Below are 19,314 nucleotides of genomic sequence, written 5' to 3'. Positions count from 1 at the left end.
ATCCCTGCCAGCCCCTTTTCCTATATAGAGCAAGTAGAACTAGATGGGTAAATTAGTCCCGGACTTGTCGACACTTGCCTGACATCTTTGCCTTTTTAATGTCCGGGAAGCCAATACCTCTTTTGTCTCGGAGACGACGACAGTCGTGCCACAGTCACGCGGACGCGATGCTTGCTTGGCCTAACTCGGCTTGTCTAATGCTTTATTGTCTTCCCAATGCACGAGTCAAAGTGAGAGACAATTTCCATTGATCATCCATTGAGAACCACTAGTGACAGCAGATCCCAAAGGAAAAATAAAGACTGGATCTAGAATCGGGATGTCTGTTATCTCCCTCGCAACTCACAGCCAGGCTACCATTTATACACGAAATGAGGATCCGAGTCTCCTAACTCTGGCTGAGGCGCAATGGGTGTGCCGTTCTCCTCTGCCCGCCGCAACTTCTCGGCTCGCTGGCGATTCACGATTTTAATTCCGATCATCATGCTCACCATCGACAGGAAGGCGACACCCGCTAAGCCCATTGCAACATACATACCCTTGAGGTACCGAGGTGAAGTGTCGGAGGTAAAGATCTGACCGACAGCCACCCCAGCTGTGTTGGCAAGGGTGGTTGTGGCGCCCAGCATGGTGGCACGTTTGAAATGCCGCGATACATTGTCATTGAGCCACATGAGTGAGGTACCAGTATTAGCGTATATGGCCGTGGCGACGACTTCGAGAAGAGAGCCGAGTTAGCTCAAAGGACGAGGAACGTGGCAGGAGAAGAGGAGACGTACCGAAACATCCAAAATATCGAACACCCAGAGAGTCGACGGCCACCAGGATTGAGTATCCGATGATCAGGACCAGAAGATGTGCTGCGATAAATGGTCCTCGGAGACCAGATCTGTCCGAAGCCCAGGCGATGAACAAACACCAGAACATGCCCCAAAAGTAGACCGGGACGGTCATTAGATTGGCACGGACATTGTGGTAGCCCAACCCGCTGATAATCGAGGGAAGGAAGGTAGTGAAAGAGTACAACGAGATGTTGATGGAGAACTGGTATATCCAGCTATGCCACACTCAGTCAGCGACATGTCCCAAGGCAAAAGAAAGACACAGATGACGAGTGACTCACAAGCAGTACCATTTGGGATCCTTAAAGATCTTGAAAACTTCCACCCAGCTGAATCCTTCGTCAATTCCCCAGTGAGGATCGCTGTCGTATCTTGCTCGCATGATTTGCTTCTCTTCGGGAGTGAGAAACCAAGCCTCCAGCGGCGAGATGGGGAAAACGAAGAAGAAGAGCGGCACCAGCAGAATGGTCAATATGCCTTCCACGATAAACAGCCAGCGCCAGCCCTCGAAGCTGCCAGGGCCGGAGATCTGGCAAAGACCATACGCGAAAAGGCCGCCGAAAGCGCTGGAGCAGGCTGAGAAGGCGAAGATGACGGCAGATCGTTTGGCGCGCTCCTCCTTTTTGTAGACGAGGCCGAGGTAGACATCTGTGCCACGCGGACATTATAAGCTAGGAAGCATGTGAAGGAGAGGACACAGATAACTCACTGATACAAGGGATCAGACCCGCTTCAAAGGCCCCGATGAGAAGCCGACACGCGTACAGCCCCTTGTAGTTTTGGATGAATCCCATGCCAAGGCAGGAGACACCCCATGCAAATGCACAGACCGAGAGAAGAGGTTTCGGACCGACGATCTTCAAGAGCACGGCGACGGGGGTCTCGAAGGGGACATATGTGGCGTACAAAAGCGTTGTCGCCGTTCCGAATTGGTTGCCGACGAGGCCGAGGTCCTTACTCATGCCAGCTACGTTGGCGTTTCCAATGTTGCCCCTTGAATGTTGAAAACGTCAGTAATGATGAATCCCAAGTCGGCCTGGCTTCCCCTCCGTTGTTCCTGATTCAATGCTGGGACATACCGGTCGAGATTTGCGGCCATGTAAAAAAGGCCCAAGAGGCCGATGGCATAGAACTGTTCCCCGATTAGATCCCAACTGAACTTGGAGAGATGCGTTGGATTGATACATCCTTACATCAAACTTCCTCATGACTTTGCGTTCCTTGACGGGGTCAATGTAGAAGGAGGCGGCTCCCATCGCGTCGCCGCTTGTCCTCTCACCAACGGCAGTGCTCTCAATCACCCCCATGTCTTTAGAGGTTGGGGTCTCTGTCTTCTCCGCCATGTTCAGAGATATTAGTCCACGAAAACGTGGCTTTCTTTTGATTTTGGTGTTCTGAACGTCGTGTTCTTGGACGAGTTTGGGGACACGAGATCGCAGGAGGATAGGTCCCTTTTATCACCACCGGCAGGATAGACATTCGAGGTAGACAAGATACCATATCGTGTTCCAGGGCTGGCAATTGACCCCTTCGACGCTTTCTTTGACCACAACCGTGCCGTCTTCGCAAAGGTAAATTAATGGTTTGCACTAAATTGGGTAAGATCGGAATATGGATCGGTCTGCCGATATTTCCTATCGCACAGGATATCGGCGTAACGCACTCGCTACACCGAGCGTGGAGCACGAGGTGCAGTCTAAGCTCTAGACAGACCATGGACAATGCTGGCACAAGGCACATGGGTGCCGAATCCCAATCAACGGCCGGTGTTATATCGGTCGGCTCAGTAAATCACGCAAGGTCTAAATGAGCCTCCTTCCAAGGGATCAAATGGGGAAAGACGAGTCGATATCATCAGACCCAATGCAGCCCTTGGCGAACAAGTACTTCTTGCGATCCCAGGTCGAGGTTTTGGTTGCCGTTACAGACCGATCAGCTCTGACACGATGGGATCTATAGCAGCATCAGGGCCGTCACAGTCAGGGATACGGATAGCAATTGATCGAGGAGGCACATTTTGCGATTTGTATGGCTAGATTTCCTCCAGTATACAGGTGATGGAAGCTGACCGTGTATAAAACCTTTAGCTGGGCACGAATTCCTGGACGAAAAGACGATGTGATTCTCAAAATCCTTTCGAGCGCACCGGAGGAGTATGAAGATGCCCCGACCGAAGGGATCCGCCAGATATTGAGCATCGCGGAGGGAAAGGAGATCCCAAAGGGCACCCTGATTGACCTGGCGGGAGTCGAATCCATCAGAATGGGAACAACTGTTGCCACCAAGTACCGATGCTGTCCTACATGTTTCGACGGCGAAGATGATTCTAACGGTGCTGTCTAGTGCCTTATTGGAAAGAAAGGGGGCACGAGTGGCTCTTCTGATGACCAAAGGCTTTCGTGACTTGTTGGTGATTGGCAATCAGGCTCGCCCACATCTCTTTGACCTGTCCATCCACAAACTCGATGTCCTCTACGAAAAAGTGGTGGAGATCGACGAGCGAGTCACTGTGGAAGGCTTTGCTGAAGATCCCGAGCCTGAGCCCATTGACATTCAATCCGATCAGCAACTCGTCGAGGGATTAACGGGAGAGGCCATTCGGATTCTGAAGGTGCCGGATCTGGAGATAGTCACCAAGGACCTGCTCAGCTTATGGGAAGAGGGCTACCGTGACATTTCTCTGGCCCTTTTACACTCGTACGCTTATCCCAACCATGAGGCCGCCATCGCGAGAATCGCTCGCCAGATCGGGTTCCGTGTCTCGGTCTCATCCGAACTGCAGCAGATGATCAAGATAGTGCCCCGGGCTCAATCGGCCACTGCAGATGCCTACCTTTCTCCGGTCATCATACGGTATTTGGATGGCTTCCGCAAGTCATTCAAGGGGCAGCTTACGGACGAGAATGCAAATAAGTTCCTGTTATGTCAATCCGACGGAGGCTTAACGCCCATTACTACTTTTACAGGACTTCGTGCGATCCTCTCCGGGCCCGCAGGAGGCGTTCTTGGGGCTGCCAAAACGTGCTACGATCCCGAGCAAGGCGTCCCAATTCTCGGCTTTGATATGGGAGGTACTAGCACCGACGTTTCTCGGTTCAGCGGGACCCTAGAGCATGTGTTCGAGACCACGGTTGCCCAGGTCACCATACAGAACCCCCAGTTGGACGTCCAAACTGGTATGAACCCCCGTTGAGAGGTGTCTGCATCCTCATCAATTGGATATTCTGACAGATTTATAGTCGCGGCGGGCGGCGGAAGTCGATTATTCTACCACAACGGCCTCTTCGTGGTCGGTCCGGAGTCCGCAGGAGCGTATCCTGGTCCGGCATGCTACGGGCATGGAGGACCTCTGACGATAACAGATGCGAACTTTTTCCTCGGCCGCATATTACCACACTATTTCGCGCGTCCATTGGACAGGCAGGTGGTGGAGACGAAATTTCAGGAGCTCACTCGCGAGATCAATGCTCAACGGCGACAAGAAGACCCTCTCACGGCCGAGCAGGTTGCCACGGGGTTTCTGCTGGTTGCAAATGCGGCCATGACCCGCCCCATTCGTTCTCTTAGCGAAGGCCGGGGGTTCGAAACGTCTGCTCACCACTTGGTATGTTTTGGCGGCGCCGGCGGCCAACATGCCACGGCGATGGCACGGGATCTGGGGATCAAACGAGTCATCATTCACCGGTATTCGAGTATTCTCTCCGCCTATGGCATGGCTCTTGCAGATGTTGTGGTCGACCTTCAAGAACCCGAATCGATCACCTACTCCGGCGATACTACTCCCAGAATCCGAGAGCGCTTTGACCTCTTGAAGCAGCGGGCGATAGGACAGCTACTGGCTCAGGGTTTCACTACTGAGAGGATCGAGTGCGAGACGTTTCTCAACATGCGCTACAGAGGAAGTGACACGTCCTTGATGATTCAATCCATGCCAGAGTCAGACGATTTTGGGAAGATGTTTGTCGAGCGGCATCGACGCGAATTCGGATTTGACCAACCCAGGGAAATCTTGGTCGATGACATTCGAGTCCGCGCGATTGGAAAAAGTGTCGAGCTGCCGACGCCCAGCCGATTTGGCGGGTTAAAACAGATTGGACAAGGGGAGCCAATGCCTCAAGATATTCGACAAGTATATTTCGAGAAGCAAGGCTGGTTGGACGCAAAGGTCTATCATCTTGGAACTGTCCCAAAAGGCACCAGATTCCGGGGCCCCGCCATGGTCGTGGATGAGACTCAGACGATCGTCCTTGACCCAGACAGCGAAGCAAGCATCCTTGCCGAGCATGTTGTGATCGAGTTGCTGGATGCGAAGGTGGATAAGATCAGCACTGAAGAAATTGACCCTGTCAGGCTGTCTGTCTTCGGGCATCGGTTCATGAGCGTCGCTGAACAGGTACGATTCATTCGAGCGGTGATGTTGTTCCAAGGTGGTAGCTAACTTGAAGGCGCAGATGGGCGAGACGCTCCGAAAGACCTCAATCTCAACCAATATCAAAGAGCGGCTCGATTACAGCTGTGCAGTGTTCGACGCTCAAGGAATGTTAATAGCAAACGCACCTCATATTCCAGGCCATCTGGGCTCGATGAGTTACGCAATTCGATACCAAGCAGAGAAGTATGCTAAGGATGAACTGAAGCCGGGAGATGTCTTGCTGTCTAACCATCCCTGCGCGGGTGGTACACATCTCCCTGATTTGACCGTCATCACACCAGTCTTCGATGATGACGAGACACCGACCGAAATATTGTTTTTCGTCGCGAATCGAGGTCATCACGCCGACATCGGCGGGATAGCTGCCGGCTCGATGCCGCCCAATTCCACCGAGCTCTGGCAGGAGGGAGCAGCCATCGAGTCGTTCAAGATGGTCAATCAGGGGGCATTCGACGAGGTAGGCTTGATCCACCACTTGGTGGATGTCCCCAGTAGGTATCCCGGCTGTTCGGGAACGCGAACATTGAAAGACAACATCGCGGATCTCAAGGCTGGCATTGCCGCGAACCAGCGGGGGATCCACCTCATTCAGGGTCTCATTCGCGAGTATACCTGGCCGGTGATCCAATTCTACATGGACGGGATCCAGAAGAATGCCGAGAGCACGATTCGCGCCCTCCTCAAGGCTTTTAGCCGTCGATTCCGCGGGCGACCTCTGCGCGCGGTGGACTACCTTGACGATGGGACTGCCCTGGTGCTGAACATCATCATCAACCCCGACGACGGCTCTGCCAAATTCGACTTCACTGGCACGGGCCCGGAAGCTCTGAACAACCTAAACGCCCCACCGGCGATCATGTTCAGTGGCATCATGTACTGCCTTCGAACCATGGTCTCAGCGGACATACCACTGAATCAAGGTTGTCTCACCCCAATTGAGGTGATCTGTCCGCCCAACTCCATCCTCAAGCCCAGCCTGAGCGCTGCGACGGTCGGTTCGAACGTGGAGACCTCCCAGCGCATTGTCGACGTCATCTTCAAGGCATTCCGCGTCGCCGGCGCCAGCCAGGGCACGTGCAACAATCTAACATTTGGCTACGGCGGCAGCGACGGCCAGGGAAACACAGTCAAGGGGTTTGGATACTACGAGACCATTGCAGGCGGCTCAGGGGCCGGCGCTGATTGGGACGGACAGCACGGCGTGCACACGCATATCACCAACACGCGGATGACGGATCCGGAGACGCTGGAGAAAAGATATCCCGTCCTTCTGCGCGAGTTCTCCATCCGAAAGGGCAGCGGAGGCGACGGCCGTACTCGCGGCGGCGACGGGTGCGTCCGCGACATTGAGATGCGCCGTCCATTGCAGGTGAGCATCCTGTCGGAGCGGCGCGTGATTCCGCCATATGGAATGGCTGGCGGGGAGGCCGGCGCACGGGGCTGCAATCTCTGGATCAGACACGATCGGGAGGCCGGGACGTGTCGAACCATCAATCTCGGCGGCAAGGCCAGCGTGCAAATGGATGTTGGTGATCGCATTATAGTCATGACCCCCGGCGGTGGTGGCTATGGTGTGTCACCCACAAAGGTTCCGGAACCGGACATGGAGACGGAGTTTACGATCAAGGATCGCGTGAGATTGTTTTGATGTGTGAGAGAGAGAGGGAGAAGGAGAAACCCCAGGAGAGGTGAAGACGGAAGGGGGGATGCTACGAGAAATCAATCGGCTGAACGATGCATGGCGACTGGAAATACCTTGGTAGCACTTCAGAGGAGTTGAGAGTGCATCTTAGAGGATGTTTAGAACGTAAAAAAAGGAAAAAGCATGCTGGAACACAATATATATCAGACCTATGTCCTCGGCATCGTTTCAGCAAACCGCCTGCTTTTGCTCTTTTGTTATTTTGGCCACATGACGGGGTAATAATAACCAAGGTGGAAGGGATGGAAAACGAGCAGACCTGTGGGGGCCATATGAAGCCAGCCTCTATCTACCTAGATTTGATCTTCTGTACTCATCTTGTGTTTCTTCGTCATCCTTGCCTCCGCACGACAGCATCAATGGCATTCGCAACGTAGCATACATTCTTTGTATTGACTGTACCATGAGTCAGTGCATATTTTGGGCAACTCACGATAAACTGAAATGCGAAGGCGGGGGGAGGGATGCATGGAGAGATAGCAGTGACTCACGGCCAGCGATGGAGATCCGTCCGGAGTCAAGGAGATAGATGCTGTATTCGTCTCTCAGTATCTTCGCTTGTGTGGCGTTCAACCCAGTGTACGAGAACATGCCGATCTGCTTCACTACGTGGTCCCACTCCCCAGGTGTCTGTAGCCTGCGAAGCTCATCGTAGAGAGCACGCCGCATGTCTTTGATGCGTCCACTCATGGTCTGGAGATCTGACTTCCACTCAGCGAAGAGTACAGGATCGCCGAGAACTGTCGCGGCGATGCTGGCCCCGTACAGTGGGGGCGTTGAGATCTCGCCACGCTGCAGCCGTGCAAGCTGTGAGCGTGTCTGAGTCGCGGACGAGGGAGAAGACGTGACGAGGTGAAATGCACCGACCCGCTCGCCGTACAGACCCATGTTTTTGGCAAAAGACTGTGCGACGCCAAACTCCATGGTTTCGAGGGAGAGGAAATGCCGGATTGCGAAGGAATCTGCGTCGAGGGACCCTGTCGCAAAACCTTGACTGTGCGTGTTGTGAGAAATCCAGGACAAGTAGGAGTGTAGTGGAGAGCATGTCGGATTGATTGACTTACTATGCACAGTCGAAGAAAGGGAAGAGCTTCTGCCTCTCGCAAAGATTGGCGATTGCCTCCCACTGCTCGGGAGACGGATCGAGGCCGGTGGGATTATGGGCACAAGCATGCAGAATGACAACATCACCCGCCGTTGCGTCCTTTTTTAATGTATCCATCATGCCGTCGAAGTCGAAAGACCTGGAAGTCTCCTCGTAGTAAGGATAAAGTCTTTGTTGAATGTGTCCCCCGTCCGTGTTTCGGCTCGGGCTGACCAATGTCCAGATCAAGTGGTGATTGCCCCAAGTAGGGTCAGAGATCCATACCCGGCATGGTTTGAGAGTGTCTGCAAGAAATCTGGCTCCGAGATGGTTCGCCCCGGTGCCTGAGATGCACTGCACTGAGGCTATGCAGGCGCAAACGTCCAAGTCCTTGGTGCCAAACAATAATTCTTGCGCGAGATCGATGAACTTGGCATGACCGACGATGGGAAGGTATTCGTGGTCAGTTCCCGGATCCTCGTTCAGTCTGGCCTTCGCCTGATGGCATAATCAGGCCATTGCCGGGTGAATGAGAGAAGATGGATGCAAGCCGCACAGAAACAGACGCACCTTCTTGACCACGGGGAGTATCCACGGTTTGGCATCGTCGTCGCGATACACACCAGATCCGAGACTGACCTTGCTTGAAGAAGCGTCTGTCTTGAAAGCAGCCGTTAGTGCGAATGCTGGATCCGATGGAGCAACTGAGACGTTCGAGAAGAACGAGTCCGTAACCTTCAAAGCCATGGCTCGTTAAACCACTTCACGATGGTGACATGGGAAAGACTGTCAGTTGGGGACGAAGCCTTGTCTTTTTTTATCTTTCTTTTCTTCGCATCTCTATTGATGCCGCAGCATTGTTCGGATAACAACCCGCTGAGCTTCCGAGTTCTCCTCCATTATCACTGTCTCACCTGGTCCGGATCGGCATTGTAGGCCAATTCCCGACAAGGCTGTCTCAAATCCCTCATTTGTTCCGAGAGAGGCGGGACTGATCCACGAAGTGGATGGTCAGTGGGGATGCCATTCTATGCATGAAGAAACAGTGCGGTGTATATACAGATCCCAGAGCCAGGCCTTTTGTGCCTGTCCTGAATCATCGATCCTGTCTATCGTTGTATGTCGAGTCATGGCATGCTCTCATTCTTCTGGCTTGGTACCTCCCTCCGGTGTCTGGTGCCCGGCCGTGACATTCTTCGAGCCCAGGACCGATACTCTCGATTTGGTGTCCCAGAAGAAATACTATGCCCATCTCAGCACGACAGGTCTTGCAGGTCTGGTGATTCTAGGCACCAATGCTGAGGCCTTTCTCTTGACAAGGGAGGAACGATTTCGACTGATTCAAGCTGCCCGGCAGGCAGTCGGGCCAGAATTTCCCATCATGGCCGGTGTGGGCGCACATTCGACCGGCCAGGTGCTACAACTGATCAACGATGCGGCTCAAGCGGGCGCAAACTACGTTCTTCTTCTTCCAGCGGCATACTTTGGCAAAGCGACCACACCAGAGGTCATCCAGGCGTTCTACGATCAGGTGGCTCAGGCATCCTCGCTGCCCATTCTCATCTACAATTTCCCTCAAGTCTGTAACGGGGTCGACCTGGACTCAGAACTGATTACCAAGATAGCGAAGCGGCATCCCTCCAAGATTGTTGGCGTCAAATTGACGTGCGGCAGCGTTGCCAAAATCGTCCGCTTGACAGCGAATCTACCGCCTTCGGAATTTGCTACGTTCGGTGGCCAGTCAGATTTCCTGGTCGGGGGTCTCAGCGTGGGCTCTGCTGGCTGTATTGCTGCCTTTGCAAATGTCTTTCCCCGGACTGTTTCTCGGATATACGCGCTCTACAAGCAGGGGAGAACCGAAGAGGCTCTGGAGTTACATCGCAGGGCTGCGTTGGCAGAGAGCCCAATCAAAGCGGGAATCGCAGTCACCAAATATGCAGTCGCACGCTTCTCCGCCCCCATGGCCGGTATAGAAAGCGCTGAAGAGAAGCTGTGGCCGCGGCGACCTTACCAGCCGCCGTGTGAGGCAGCAAAGGCTGGCATTGAGGCATCCATGGCCTCATTATGGGAGACTGAGAAGAGCTTAGATTACGCACATAGTGTACTCCGAACGGTCGACAATCCGAAGTTGTGACCTCTCCGGAAGGCCCACCTGATGTCTTGGACGCCTGTGCTTTCGGGTGGACTATAAAGTGTATTCCTCGCGTTCGGGTTAATCGAGACAAATCGCCGACGACAATCGGCTTAACCGGACTCCCAGAGATTTCTCTCCTTCCTTCTACCTTTTACCTTTTTGTTATCTTGCGAGTCAGCTGTTGGATTCTGGGTAGTGCTTCCACGGGACAACGAGCTCATTATTCCGGGACGGCGGGCAAAGTCGTTCGCCCCCCTGGTCCAAGATCTCTATATCGCAAGTGTCATGATGGAGACAACCACCGACGGGGATTTTTCGCCCATCGATGCAGCGGCGGCCGCTGTTCCTGTCGCAAAACGCGTGAGACGCGATGGCGCGTATGTCTCTCCTTCCGAAGGGGATGACCCGTTCCGGGAGAGGGACTAATGGGACTCTTCCGTGAAACAGTTGCGTGCGATGCCACGCCCACAAGATCAAATGCTCTCGTGAACAACCGTGTCGGAACTGCGTGCTGTCCCAAAATGTTGCCGACTGCGTATATCCCAGGCGAGACCGGAAAATCTTGATTCCCGAAAGGTCTGTCGTCTTTCAGATCCGGATACTATTCTTTTTCACTGACCCTGGCGGCGTGTGTAGTCAGATCAAGCGGCTTGAGCAGGAGAATGCGAGGCTCAAACGAGTGACGCAGGAGTATGCCGCCGCAAATACAGCTGCCGGTGTCGCAGCCGCATCAGGGCCTACTACGCCCTCTCATGGCCACGGGCATGAGAAGGCCGTGGGCAGTCTCAGCATGGCGGATGTCGAGATATCCAATCCACTAATTGAAGATCGCATGTGTTTTGTACGCGATTACAATTCGTCCCAAGTGGCCTATATCGGTGAGGCTTCTTGCACATCCTTTGGGACTCGTCTCTATCAGTATCTGGACCGAAGCACCTCTCTGGCACCCATCCCGCCGGCTCGCCTCGTCAGCGACAAGACACTGTTTCAACACATCTTCACCGAGTACGAACTGCCCGGACGTGCTCATGCTCACGTGCTCATCAGGGTCGCCATACGTCTCGTGGGATTAGACTACCATCTGATGATGCGGAAACACACCTTGGAGCAACTGGACAGTCTCTACAGCGGACGACTGACCATAGAACAAGATCCGCTGCTGGCATGCCGCCTGTTCACAATATTTGCCCTCGGAGAATTGTACACCAACCGGGCAAAGCAGGACCAGAAGCTAGAGAATGCGCCTGGTGTGCCAGGTCTGGCGTTTTTTGTTCGGGCAATGAGCCTGTTTCAAGAAATCCGCGAGGAGGCCACCATGTCCTACATTGAGGCTCTGCTTCTTATAGTAAGTTGTGTCTGATCGAGTTGTCACTCCTAGAAGGGTGCAAGTACACTGGACTGATATGTTGAGCCGAAGTCTCTTTACTCTCTTGCATTGAACCGGGCCAATTCAGCCTACATCTACGCCGGGATCGCTCTCCGACTGAGTTTGACTCTCGGGCTTCACCACAATGTCCCCGACAATCAAATGTTCAGTCCCCTGGAGCGAGAGCGTCGGATTCGCGTCTGGTGGACTGTGTACATCTTCGACCGGAACTGGAGCTCGAAATTGGGCCATCCCACCAGTATCCGGGACGAAGACATCGACGTGGATTTGCCGTCCATGGACAATCTGACCGGCGTGGAAAAAGAGGAATTCTCAGAGCCCGATCATCTGGTCGCCAATGTGCAATTGGCTCGCATCACCGGGGACATCATGAACCACATCTACGCCAAAAGCCGCCAGGGACAAAGATCCGTGCAAAGCGTGCAAATGGTGCTGCGAAGGTTACGGACGTTGGCAGAAACTCTCCCCAGCAGCATCCGGTTGCAGCAAGACTCCTCTCGCATCTATCCGGCGAGGCATGTGGCGTCCCTCCACTTGTGCTTCAATCAGGTGCGTGGCAGTAGCTAGCCCCCGAACCATTCCCCATGGCGGCATCAGAGTCCTAACGATCACTGTTGACAAAGTGTGCGATATTGACCACGCGGCCGATTTTGTTCCACGTGTTGAAGACCAAATTCAACCCGATTCTCGAAGACCAGACCACACAGGCGCCTCGGCCAGTGTCGGCTATCGCCAGCGCTCTCGCCGATGCATGTATCCACGCTGCTCGAAGCTCGAACCAAATCTTAACTCAGCTCTGGGTGGATGGATCGATTGCCGTATTTGGCTTCTTCGATGCGCATTATCTGTTTTCGTCGACCCTGGTCCTACTAACCGCAACCCTGTTGCGACCTAGGGCAGCCGATGCCGAAGCGTTAGACACGGCCACTCACCTATTGAGGTCCATGTCCGAAGATGGCAACCTACCGGCGTTCAGATACTACGGCCACCTGATGCAGTTACGAGAGGTGGTAAACTCTCTGCAGGATAAGAGCCAACACGTCGAAGAATGTAAGATCATGGCCGCCGTACAGGAAACATGTCTGACCCAAGATGCAGACGCTGCTGTCGCAGCAGCAGAGGCTCCAGACAATCTTCAACCTGAACTCACCATGCCTGCTGTACCTGCTCTTCAACACGTGCAGGCAAGCAATCCTCCATTGACTAATCTACTCGTCGCCGGATCCGCACTGGACGACCCTTTCATCGAGAATTTCCTGTCGTTCTCGGACTTTCAGTGGCCTGCAGTTGGTGATGCATTTGGTGGTGTGGTCGTGGGAAGCACAGTCTCACCTCCACAATGGGTGTTTGAATGGGATGCGCAGAACCAAGATCTGTATGGCGCGGCGAGGGCTTGAACACAGCGGCTGGGCTGATCCTCTATGGCCCCCTTTGCTGGGACGTTCGCGGACTCTTGACAATGGAAGATGAGGAAGTGGTCACACAGCATCCACCATGTGTGCTTATCGTATCACTTCTAACGCAACTCTCTAAATTGCTGGGAATGCACTTGTTTCGGCGGAGGATGTCCTTGGGCCGAAAGGATCCACAACAGCATATCGGTCTCAGGATGTGCAGTCGATCAAGGTATTCGCCTGAAGGACCCGAACTCTTAAGCCAACTTATCCTATCGGCTTTCGTACGATATCCTGGTGGGAATAGATGTGCCCTGTCCTTGGTCACCGTTACTGTTCAATTCTGGCTGTCCAATCCGCCATGCTCACTGTCAACTGCAGAGGTTCACCATATGAGGTTTGTGATGATGCTGAGGCTGCTGATGATAATATTACTCCTTGGCTTGATAAGTGTGCGCCGACTAACCAGCGTTTGCTACCAGGTCGGACGCTGCCACGGAGAGGCGGCGAAAGAAGCCATTGAGAGATGTATAGCGTTCTACTCCGGGTTGTTCGTCCGTTACAGCAAGCGACCATGGCCCCAAGTGAGGGAAATTGCCAGTGATTTTGCGAGTGAGATTCGCCAGCGGTGGCCCCGGTATCATGAGGAGATGAGAGGTACGCACGAAAGAAATCTGGCTTAGCGACCTCAGATCTGTCTGCCCTTGCACCTCCTTCTCCCATCACGAACGATTTATTCCGGTTTTACTGTGCCTGTGTGCCATTGCTACATTCAACTGTTCCCGAGCGAGACCTGCAGATCACTAAAGTGTGCCCTGTGCGTCACCAGGAATTGCCGATGGATCCAAAGTCGACATGGTGGACATCGTAGCACTTAACGTGCGGACGGAGATCGCGTTCGGGCTTTTCAGCGATGGCTGCACGAGTCTCTCCTGGAAAACTGGACGCCATACGTTCCTCGGTCAGAACTGGGATGTACGTGTAATCCTGTTTACCCTTCTCCCGACAAGACCCTGGGTGAGAGGAACTGTTTGATATGCTGATATATACTGCGTCATCTGTTCTATAGTGGATGGAAGCACAGAAGGAAAATCTCATTCAAATCAACATCGTCCAGACCGACCTGCCGACGATCAAGATGATTACCGAAGCCGGCATCATTGGCAAGATCGGGCTGAACTCTTGTGGTGTCGGAGTCTGTCTCAACGCGATCCGCGCTGGGGGGATGGATTCGAAGCGCCTCCCCGTCCATCTCGGCTTGCGCATGGCACTAGAACAAACCTCGGCCCTGGACGCCGTCGCGGTGCTGGAGGCAGGTGGCATGGCCAGCTCGGCGCACCTGTTGATCGCAGACGCCATGCACGCAACGGGACTAGAAGTCACGTCGTCAACCATTGCGAAAATCCAGCCGGACGAGGATGGACGAATTGTGCACACGAACCACCTCCTCAGGGAACATCTGGGGGTGAACGAGCCTAAATGGCTGCCCGACTCGGAGTTTCGCCTGCAGCGCATCCAGACACTGATTTCGGGCCTCCACAATCGGTCGAGAGGCGTTCACGATGATGAAGACAATGATGATGATGGTCCGACATGGGGAGACATTGCAGCACTGTTTGAAGACCAAGAGAATTGGCCGGTGGCTATATGTCGGTCGCCTAACAAGGACTCGGGCAGCCTCAGCGCCACACTGTTCAATATTGTAATGGATCTCAAAGCCAGACGGGCGGTGGTCAGAGTGGGAAGACCGTGCGACGTGGAAGAAACGATTGAGCTGGACCTCGGGTCTTAACAAGCTGCAATACGAGCCTTGAGACAGAGGCTGTGGGCGAGACCTGTCTGGAGCACCTCTGGGAGATTGAACAATGAGTCCAATTCATCATCATACCTTGAACCTGGCGCACAGCAGTTCTAAGATTGCAAGAATTAGAACACGGCATGAAAGCAGCCGACTTGGCCTTCGGTGCTCCCAGCGTCCTCGGTTGTAAAGGCACGTCAGTTCGTGTCTGTCGGCCTCACGCGGCTCTTTTATGCCTTATGCCGAAATCTCCTGGGGCCCGGTGTAAGCCAATTTTATCCCGAATGTAAAGTTCCTTGTTGACTCATGGCGACCACAATTGAATTCCCTATCGACCCGCCCATCAAGGCGACAGGTCCTTCAACGCTCCTGTTCCACAGTCAGGGCAAGGGCGGGCCCAGGGAGTAAGTCCGGATGGCGGGAAGAATGGCGCTTGCACTCCCATCCATGCTATCCTTCTTCTAGGCCGTCAGTACGCCTGGCATTTTGATGAAACGGTCGTCGGGATTTGGAGGAGGAACAGATATCCTCTGTCGAAGGCCGCACGGCAAGCTCAAGATCGGTCTGAATCAGGTGCACTGATGCCGTCAACTCACCCCAACGGTATAATCACCAACGGCGACTCTTCCGTCGGGGATGGAGCGCCCAGCAGGAAGACCAAGCCGACTGTGCTGTTCGTCAATTCTTCGGTCCGTGAGATCGACGCTGCCCGCTGGAAGGACATCCAAACCCGCTTCGACATTCTCGACTACGACTGCTCCACGGTCGACGAGTTCATGGCATGCGTGAAGACCCCAGGTCACCCGTACACAAGGATCGATGCGCTGGTGTGGACAGGCTGGTTCAAAGCCGGGCCTTTCGCCCCGCAGACTGAGCTGCTCCTGCGAGGAGAACCGCTGGAGCTGATGCCGCCGTCGCTCAAGCTGATCTGCTGCTCCGGTCACGGGTACGACCACGCAGACGTCGCGCGCATGACGGAGCGCGGCATCCTGTACTGCAACACCCCTGAGGCGTGCACGGAGGCGACGGCCAACGTCGGCCTCATGCTGATCCTCAACGCGTTCCGGTATCTGTCCTTCGCAGAGAGATGTGCGCGGACGCTCGAGGACGGCGGATGGAACAAGAGCCGGACGCTGGGATCCCGAGCCATCGACCCAGAAGGTCAGGTTCTGGGGATCGTCGGCATGGGCTCCATCGGACGTGCAATTGCGCGGAAGGCAGCAACCGCGCTGGGCATGGAGATCCATTACTACAATCGACGCCAGCTCAGCGAGCGCGACGAGATGCTCGCGCCCGGCTGCCGAGCCACATACCACGCCTCGTTGGACTCGCTGGTGAGCGCGGCGGACTGTCTGTGCCTGGCATGTGGATGCACGCCTGACATGGTTCACATGTTGTCCACGCCGCAGTTCAACCTTGCCAAACCGACGGGCCTGCGCATCGTGAACGTGGGCCGTGGCGCGCTGATTGACGAGACAGCACTGCTGAGTGCGATCGAGGCCGGCAAGGTGATCGGAGTAGGGCTCGACGTTCACGCGGATGAGCCCAATATCAACCCGGCCCTACGAGAGAACTACATGGTTACGGTGCTGCCTCACATCGGCACCTGCAGTCGCACCAGTTGGGCTAATATCGAGAAGAAACAATTAGACGATCTCGACGAGTTCTTCTTCGGAAGCGGAAAGCCACGCAACGCAGTCAACAAGCAGGTCTGTGGACAGAGTTGGGGATCTCATAGCTGAGCCTGCACACGGGTGACAGGAAAGCTTTACAAAAGGCCACACGCACCCACTGTGTGGCCCTTACGCCAGTCCAAATAGATTCGGGGTTGATGACCCAGGGTGCCCAGAGGGATCTGATTGTCTAGTTCAGACGGAGTGGCTTGCACACTGACATGACACCGGGCGAAGGACATTCGAAAGCTGGGAGGTCTATTGGCCACCCATCTTGCCTGCATTTGGCAGTGTTCGAGCACGTAGATATACCGCCAAAGTAGGGAGTCTAAATTATATACATCTGCCATCCTGGGGTCTTCTGCCGGTATAGAAGTAGCTACATTCAGGTATATTTCGTCCATCCAGCTCGGACATGGTTTGCACCTCCTATATAGTAATAAATCGATTTTGTACTCCGCCAATCCATCCAACGCCATGTCGCCCATCGCCTCCTCGGCGATCTCCCAAGAATGCCGACGCCACTTTCTCACTAGTACACCTATCTTGGCCCTGTTGGCGATAGGCAGGCAGAGGCCGTTTTGCCATTTGTGGCTGGCATCACCATGAGGGATTATGAAAAGTTGGGGGGATCCTGCTGGACCGTCACTGTGAGCCGAGTGACATACTGAGCATCGTTCTTCTTACGTGCGAGCTGAAACATGAAGCGTGTTCTTGTAGGGTATGGGATCGACCTGGACGCCATCAGTGGATGGTACGCTTTTTCTCCTTTCCCTCTCCTTGTCTGTAGTGGAATTGACGTTAGTTGACGTGTTCCACCTGTCTGTTTTCTAGGATCAACACGAGAAATGGTACTCCGGCATCAGCCACCGACGTCTCGCGAGGTGTCTTTGGAGCCACCTTTGGCACGGATCGTCTGTTGAAGCTGTGGGACAAATACAACATCAAGACCACATGGTTCGTCCCAGCGCACACTGCCGTCTCTTTCCCGGATGCAGTGCGGAAAGTTCGAGACGCCGGGCACGAAATGTGAGAGCTTTCCCTTTTCCTTCAGCTATGTTTCTCCCCACAAGCTGGCAGGGCCGGGAGTTTGATTGGCTTTTCCATTCCACGGCACATTCTGCTCTCATCTCAGCAAACTTGGCTTGCTTACCCAAAAACGATGACTTAGAGGCCTTCACGGTTGGACACATGAGTACGTGACCACGCTGGACGAGGAGCAGCAGCGCGAGGTCCTCCGAGAATCCATCGAGGTCATCACCGAGATTGCAGGCACGCGACCGAAGGGATGGACGGCGCCAGGGTTCGAGGCCTCGCGCCAGACGGTCCAACTGCTGGAAGAGTTCGGGCTCGAGTACGACCACAGCTTCATGTACCATGACTCGCAGCCGTATTGGCTGCCATATGTCCCGACGTGGAAGGAGACGAGCATGACGCGGGTTCGCGCCGACGGAGAACCCCCCGTGAAGGCTTCTGACTGGATGGTGGGCATGTCGGCGCTGCAGCCCAGCTCGATCGTCGAAATACCGGCCAACTGGCACCTGGACGACTGGCCGCCGCTGCAGCTGAACCTCAAGCAGGCCAGTACGCACGGATTCGTCGACCCATACGTGGTGGAGAGGCTTTGGAAGGACCAGTTCGACTTCTACTATCGCGAGTACGACCAGTTCATCTTCCCCATCTCCATCCACCCGCAAGTCAGCGGCAAGGCGCAGGTGATACTGATGCATGAGAGGCTGATCGAATATATTAACGGCCACAGCGGAGTCAAGTGGTGTACTATGGCAGAGATGGCACAGGAGTTCCGAGACGGCACTCTGGAGGGAGTGACTGTAACAGGTGGTGTCACTATACCCCATTCACTAGGGGTTGATCAGTAAGTTGATGTACATAGAAGCCTGGGTTGGCAGAATAAAAGATTCCGTTCCTGGAATGCTCAAACAGCCTTCGTTCTACCTCACATCCCGTGAAGAAGGTCATTCCACCGTCGCTGCCGACGAGGCCTTATGTAGAATATAAAAACGTTTAGTGCAGCTTCGGCTGGGCATCAGTATTTCAAGAGTATCCGTTTAAATCAATAACTGTCCTTTGGTCTTCTCGACCTTTCTACCTGGATACCATTGCAGTCGACTGTGATTCGAAGACATCACAGCTGGCTCAGTATATATTCAACAAGCCAGAGCAAGCCCCCATACGTTCACTGTTCTGCATGGGAGCCCTTTTAGCAGGCTGGCGAGCTCTGCTACTCCTACATATCCACATCCAAAAGCCTCATTATTCGCATTCGCCTAGTGTGGGACTTTCCCATCAGTCTGATATGTGCAGCAATGGTCTTTTTGCCAATACAAACCTTCATCGACCTTCTGACAACACTCCGTTATGACGCCGTGACTATCCGCGTCCCTGCTACCCATTTCCTGCCCTGTCACACAATTTCAGAGACTTTCTTGCACCAGTAGAAGCAAAGGCAGCCAAACAGGTGGCGTGGCCCCCGTGGTGCCTCCGAGCCAATTGAGGTTGTCGATATCTTGACTAGGGACTTTAAAGCCATCGCCGAACATGCCTATACAAACGAGCTCGGAGGGTCTTCGCGGTTGGGGGATTAGAACGACATTAGGGTCCCAAGTATGACCTAGGAGGGAATGGGAGATGGTGTTAGGAAAACCTGGATAGAAGAATGGATATGCTGCGAAAGTAGCGAGAGTAGTAAGAGCGAGCGGGAGAGAAAAGGAGAGTGTTTATCGAGATATCTTCTACCCTCTACGTAGTATAGTAGATATCCTTCTAATTTAAACGAGTAGTAACCAACATCCTGGCGTGGTGGAATGCCCTGCGTGGTGAAATGAGCGGGCGGTTACTTCTAGTTCG

At 54.0% G+C, this 19,314-nt stretch overlaps 8 protein-coding genes across 8 annotated transcripts; 6 read left to right on the top strand and 2 right to left on the bottom strand.

The window, feature by feature from the left end:
* Positions 1 to 353: 353 nt before the first annotated feature.
* On the bottom strand, positions 354 to 2,185 carry AYL99_00861 (hypothetical protein; the record flags this gene model as incomplete). The annotated part of the gene is made up of 6 exons (XM_018832377.1): positions 354 to 715; positions 780 to 1,057; positions 1,124 to 1,490; positions 1,552 to 1,835; positions 1,922 to 1,974; positions 2,036 to 2,185. 6 exons carry the CDS (start codon positions 2,183 to 2,185, stop codon positions 354 to 356), a joined length of 1,494 nt encoding a protein of 497 aa, XP_018698256.1.
* A 603-nt stretch (positions 2,186 to 2,788) lies between these two features.
* On the top strand, positions 2,789 to 6,922 carry AYL99_00860 (hypothetical protein; the record flags this gene model as incomplete). The annotated part of the gene is made up of 5 exons (XM_018832376.1): positions 2,789 to 2,868; positions 2,930 to 3,127; positions 3,186 to 4,018; positions 4,082 to 5,235; positions 5,294 to 6,922. The coding sequence occupies 5 exons, from the start codon at positions 2,789 to 2,791 to the stop codon at positions 6,920 to 6,922; spliced, it is 3,894 nt and encodes a 1,297-aa protein (XP_018698255.1).
* A 385-nt stretch (positions 6,923 to 7,307) lies between these two features.
* Positions 7,308 to 8,807, bottom strand: AYL99_00859 (hypothetical protein; the record flags this gene model as incomplete). The annotated part of the gene is made up of 4 exons (XM_018832375.1): positions 7,308 to 7,372; positions 7,468 to 7,970; positions 8,041 to 8,558; positions 8,631 to 8,807. 4 exons carry the CDS (start codon positions 8,805 to 8,807, stop codon positions 7,308 to 7,310), a joined length of 1,263 nt encoding a protein of 420 aa, XP_018698254.1.
* Positions 8,808 to 9,189: 382 nt separating this feature from the next.
* Positions 9,190 to 10,194, top strand: AYL99_00858 (dihydrodipicolinate synthetase; the record flags this gene model as incomplete). Its single annotated transcript, XM_018832374.1, has 1 exon — positions 9,190 to 10,194. One exon carries the CDS (start codon positions 9,190 to 9,192, stop codon positions 10,192 to 10,194), a length of 1,005 nt encoding a protein of 334 aa, XP_018698253.1.
* A 288-nt stretch (positions 10,195 to 10,482) lies between these two features.
* AYL99_00857 (hypothetical protein) lies at positions 10,483 to 12,978 on the top strand (the record flags this gene model as incomplete). Its single annotated transcript, XM_018832373.1, has 5 exons — positions 10,483 to 10,571; positions 10,642 to 10,770; positions 10,831 to 11,539; positions 11,612 to 12,130; positions 12,205 to 12,978. The coding sequence occupies 5 exons, from the start codon at positions 10,483 to 10,485 to the stop codon at positions 12,976 to 12,978; spliced, it is 2,220 nt and encodes a 739-aa protein (XP_018698252.1).
* Positions 12,979 to 13,830: 852 nt separating this feature from the next.
* On the top strand, positions 13,831 to 14,767 carry AYL99_00856 (hypothetical protein; the record flags this gene model as incomplete). Its single annotated transcript, XM_018832372.1, has 2 exons — positions 13,831 to 13,950; positions 14,045 to 14,767. 2 exons carry the CDS (start codon positions 13,831 to 13,833, stop codon positions 14,765 to 14,767), a joined length of 843 nt encoding a protein of 280 aa, XP_018698251.1.
* Positions 14,768 to 15,354: 587 nt separating this feature from the next.
* Positions 15,355 to 16,515, top strand: AYL99_00855 (hypothetical protein; the record flags this gene model as incomplete). Its single annotated transcript, XM_018832371.1, has 1 exon — positions 15,355 to 16,515. The coding sequence occupies one exon, from the start codon at positions 15,355 to 15,357 to the stop codon at positions 16,513 to 16,515; it is 1,161 nt and encodes a 386-aa protein (XP_018698250.1).
* Positions 16,516 to 17,147: 632 nt separating this feature from the next.
* On the top strand, positions 17,148 to 18,326 carry AYL99_00854 (hypothetical protein; the record flags this gene model as incomplete). The annotated part of the gene is made up of 3 exons (XM_018832370.1): positions 17,148 to 17,200; positions 17,281 to 17,475; positions 17,618 to 18,326. 3 exons carry the CDS (start codon positions 17,148 to 17,150, stop codon positions 18,324 to 18,326), a joined length of 957 nt encoding a protein of 318 aa, XP_018698249.1.
* Positions 18,327 to 19,314: the final 988 nt, after the last annotated feature.

The sequence above is a fragment of the Fonsecaea erecta genome, assembly GCF_001651985.1.
Source record: "Fonsecaea erecta strain CBS 125763 chromosome Unknown Scaff1, whole genome shotgun sequence".
NCBI classification, from domain to species: Eukaryota; Fungi; Ascomycota; class Eurotiomycetes; order Chaetothyriales; family Herpotrichiellaceae; genus Fonsecaea; species Fonsecaea erecta.
Note: the sequence above shows the minus strand (reverse complement) of the source record. Positions and strands in the feature narration are given on the sequence as shown.